This window comes from Hyperolius riggenbachi, chromosome 7 (assembly GCF_040937935.1).
Source record: "Hyperolius riggenbachi isolate aHypRig1 chromosome 7, aHypRig1.pri, whole genome shotgun sequence".
Taxonomy (NCBI): domain Eukaryota; kingdom Metazoa; phylum Chordata; class Amphibia; order Anura; family Hyperoliidae; genus Hyperolius; species Hyperolius riggenbachi.
In genome coordinates, this window is record NC_090652.1 from 71,932,797 (window position 1) to 71,937,351 (window position 4,555).

Here is a 4,555-nt window from a genome sequence, read left to right on the forward strand (position 1 = left end):
GAAAGGCCTATACTGACAAGCATTCAGATAGCCCAGCCAGGACACCTCCTGGTCTTTGGCATCTGGCAGCCATGGGAACAAGAAGTTAGTTTGAAGTAGTGGAAAAAGGTAAAATCAAATGAAGTATGCCACTGGGGCGGCTATAGCCTCCCATGAAGCGCCCAGCATGAAACGGCCTTCAGGCTTCCTGTACCCGCCACCCACCATATAATACTTGCAAGCCAATTGGTGGCAGTGCCCAGTAGTAGATGCATATGGTGCAAAAGTTGAGGATGCAAGGACTGGGGAAGAGTCTGTGTGCATGGATAGGGAACTGGCTAATAGACAGAAAACAAAGAGTTGTGGTCAATGGATCGTACTCACAGTCGTTAGCAGTGGGGTCCCACAGGGGTCTGTACTGGGTCCAGTGCTCTTCAATTTATTTATTAATGACCTAGTAGATGCAGTAGTGAGCAATGTTGCTATTTTTGCAGATGATACAAAATTGTGCAGAATCATCAACTCTCAGGAAGATAGTGTCATATTGCAACAGGATCTGGATAGGATGGCTATATGGGCACATAAATGGCAGATGAAATTCAATGTTGAAAAAAGTAAAGTCATGCATTTTGGTCATACCAATGGTCTAGCACCATACAAAATAAATGGGATACAGTTGGGGACATCAAACTTGGAGAAGGACTTAGGAGTACTCATCGACAACAAGTTAAATAATCGTACTCAATGCCAAGCCGCTGCAGCTAAAGCTAACAAAATTTTGGGATGCATTAAAAGGGAAATAAAAACTCGAGATGCTAGCATAATATTGCCCCTGTTTAACTCTCTAGTAAGGCCACATCTGGAATATGGAATTCAGTTCGGGGCACCACATTACAAAAAAGATATTGCAGTTTTAGAGCAGGTGCAGAGACAAGCAACAAAATTGATACGTGGGATGGAAGGTCTCGCTTATCAAGAAAGGTTAGATAAACTGGGTTTATTTAGTCTAGAGAAAAGACGCCTTAGCGGAGCTCTAATTAACATGTATAAATACATCAGAGGGCAATATAATAGCTTAGCGGATGATCTTTTTGTCCCTAGGCCTTCTCAAAGGACTAGAGGACATGATCTGCACATGGAGAAAAACGTTTTAGCCATTTATTTAGGAAAGGGTTGTTTACAGTAAGAGTGATTAAGATGTGGAATGCATTGCCACAGGAAGTCGTTATGGCAAACTCTATACCTGCATTTAAAGGGGGCTTAGATGCTTTCCTTGCGTTGAAAGACATCCATGGCTACAATTACTAGGTAATACCTAATGATGTTGATCCAGGGATTTTATCTGATTTCCATCTGGAGTCGGGAAGGAATTTTTCCCTTTTGGGGCTAATTGGACCATGCCTTGTAAGGGTTTTTTCGCCTTCCTCTGGATCAACAGGGATATGTGAGGGAGCAGGCTGGAGTTGTACTTTGTACTAGTTGAACTCGATGGACGTATGTCTTTTTTCAACCAAAATAACTATGTAACTATGTAACAAATAAATATAATGATTTGGTCCTACCCTGTGGCTAGATACTGAAAAGTGGCTGGATATGGATAGTGTACTGGTTGAGGGCTCTACCTCTGGCACAGGAGACCAGGGTTCAAATTTCGACTCTTCCTGTTCAGTAAGCCAGCATCTATTCAGTAGGAGACCTTGATTGCTCGATCGGCCTGGATGGAAAATCTAGATCGGTCCGGGCAGAAAATCTAGGTCGATCGGCTGCTGCAGCAGATCAATGGCCCATAGGGTTGCATTGAATCGAATGATGCAACATTGCACGTCGATCGATTTTCAACAGCTTTAATTCTGAAATCTATTGAAAATCTGCTCCTTGTGTGTTAACACATCAGATAGATTCCTTTCAGATTCGATCTGACAGGATTCTATTTAATGGTTGAATCTGCTGCTAATCTATAATATAACTAAAGTATTTTAACTGCTTCTGTACTGGAAACAATATGGACTCTTCTCTTTGCTAATAATTTTCTATTTATAAGCTGTACTACACATACAATTCATCATATCATAAGTGTATTTTCACTTCAGATTCCATTTAAATGAGACCCATTTACCACTTTAGTTATCCCCTAAACTTAGAGGAAAGGTTTGATAAATTACTCTGTCTGTACAATAAGCTTTGTTTCACCTTCAAAAGAAAACATTTGATTTGCCTATTATGTTAATGAGTTACAAAGGCCTGGAGATAATTTGCATTCATTCATGACTCAGCGCCACAAGCTTACAAAAACACCAACACCAGAGACTCGACTTTATCAACACAATGAGTTTGGCAGCGAATATCATCACCGTCACTGTCACCACCATGCAAGTAGTAGTAGGTTTTACCTTAAATGCTTGCATTGTGTCTTTCAGCTTTAAAAGCATGAAGACTAGGCCAACCTCTAATCCCACCAGTTTGATCTACTTCATTATGGGACTGCTGAATGTCTTCATGGACCTGGTCTTCACCGTTGAGGCTTTTATCTATATCTTCACCCCTTTGACATTCTTCACTGAAGAAATATCTTTCACTATGATTATGCTGAGCATGACTGTGACTTACAGCAGCTTTTGGCTGACTGGCTGGCTCTGTACTTGCTACTGTGTTACCATTTCCAACTTCAGCCATTGGTTCCTCGGTATCTTAAAACAGTTCCTGGCTTCCTTTCTGCCACATATTCTTCTCTTGTCAGTCATAGGGCCATTTGTCATGAGTATTTTCCTGTTTTGGATGGCTAGAATGATATGTCCAATTCAGTCGTCAATAAATAATACTCAGACATCTTTTGGTTTCCCATTAGTCATTATTAATCCTGTATACAGTGTGATGGTCACTCTCTTGGGCTGCTGTCTACCCTTCATTCTCACTCTGGGCTCCACTGGAGTCACAGTCTCCTCTCTTATAAGACATATAAACAATATGAAATACAACGTGGCTGGAGACAATTGTCCAAACCTCCAGGCCCTCTTCAGTGCAACAAAAACAATGGTCCTGTTCCTCATATTCTCAATCATTTCCTATATCACTGAATTCCTGTGGATGACATTCCTCAGAAATCCTTTTTCAGATCGCAGCGTCATCATTTGGTTTATGATAACGTCTTTTCCAACAGCTGAAGCCATGATCATTGCCCAAGCCATTCCAAAGCTAAGGAAGATGATTCTGGACAGGATTCATCCCACCACAAACAGAAAAAAACTGATCCACATCATTCTGTGCATAACATAATGACATCAAAGTTGCAATTTAAAAGCAAAAAAAAAAAAAGAAAAACCCTTATCCTTTTAGGAATGTGCAAAATAAAAAAATATATAGTTCATAGTGGTTGATTCACTAAATTACAGTAAAAAAAAATGCTGGTTCTACCCTGACAGAACGGCACACCCTAGAGGCGACAAACTGATAAGAGTCCCAGAAAAATTAGTGGTCCGTAAACAAGAAACTGTCTATTCTCTGTACCGTTGATGTAATAAAGTGCCCATCACACATATAAGGTATTATACAAATTTTGGTGTTTGTACACTATCCCTGCTCCCCAGTGTTTGTAAAAAATGTCTCAGTCTGCAGCAATGGTCTGATGGCTGCACATACTAAGTTACAGGCAAAGGAGTAGATTTTGTACACCATCCCTTTCAGCCTGCCCTCAGTAGACAGTGCTTAGATTCTTATTACACTCAGGTTAGTGACCTAATGGTGTTTAAATACATACACAGAGAAGAAGGTAAGATCGATATCCATCACATTGATGTGTGACTGCTTCAGGCTCGGACTGAGCCACCAAACTGCTGATTTTTCCATCGGTAGGCCCCGGCCACCCCGCCTCCTGGGGGCCCCAAAGCTGAGAAGGAAGGGGCACAGCGCAGGAAGGGGGGAAATTGTGTGTGCACAGAACGGCGGAGAGGGGGGGAAGCCTCCCCCCTTCCTCACCTAGGGCCACCCCCCCTTCCGTGCTCCCCCCCTTCAAAATTGCAGCCAGCGGCAGCAGCGGGGAATAGCTTACCGAGTCAGATCGATAGCTCTGCGTGCCGCTGGTCTGGTCTTCTGCACTGCACTGTCCAATCACACTCTCGCAGTACTTACTGTGAGAGCGTGATTGGACAGTGCAGTGTAGGAGACCAGACCAGCAGCGGTACACAGAGCTATCTGATCCCGGTAAGTGTTTCCTGCTCGCTGCCGCTGCTGGCTGCAATTCTGGAGGGGGGGGAGCGTGGAAGTGGGAGTCCCTAGGTGAGGGAGGGGGGAGGATTTCCCCCCTCCCCACTACTCTGTGCACACTGCCCCCCCTTCCAGCATGGGGGCCCCCACTAACTGGGGACCTGCCTTTGTGGGGATCTCTGCCGCCAATCTGATTGCATTTTCTGGGGATATCTGCCACCAAACTGATTGCATTTTGTGGGGATATCTGCTGCCAATATAATTGCATTTTGTAGGGATATCTGCCGCCAATCTAATTGTATTTTGTGGGGAAATCTGCCGCCAATCTAATTGCATTTTGTGGGGATATCTGCCGCCAATCTGATTGTATTTTGTG

The 4,555-nt window shown here is 43.3% G+C and overlaps 1 protein-coding gene across 1 annotated transcript; it reads left to right on the forward strand.

The window, feature by feature from the left end:
- The first annotated feature begins 2,304 nt into the window (after positions 1-2,304).
- LOC137526063 (taste receptor type 2 member 40-like) lies at positions 2,305-3,252 on the forward strand. Its single transcript, XM_068247277.1, has one exon. It carries the CDS (start codon positions 2,305-2,307, stop codon positions 3,250-3,252), a length of 948 nt encoding a protein of 315 aa, XP_068103378.1.
- The last annotated feature ends 1,303 nt before the right edge of the window (positions 3,253-4,555 follow it).

Coding starts and splice junctions, on each gene's coding strand:
- LOC137526063 (XM_068247277.1), top strand. CDS start 2,305: ATGAGTTTGGCAGCGAATATCATCACCGTCACTGTCACCACCATGCAA.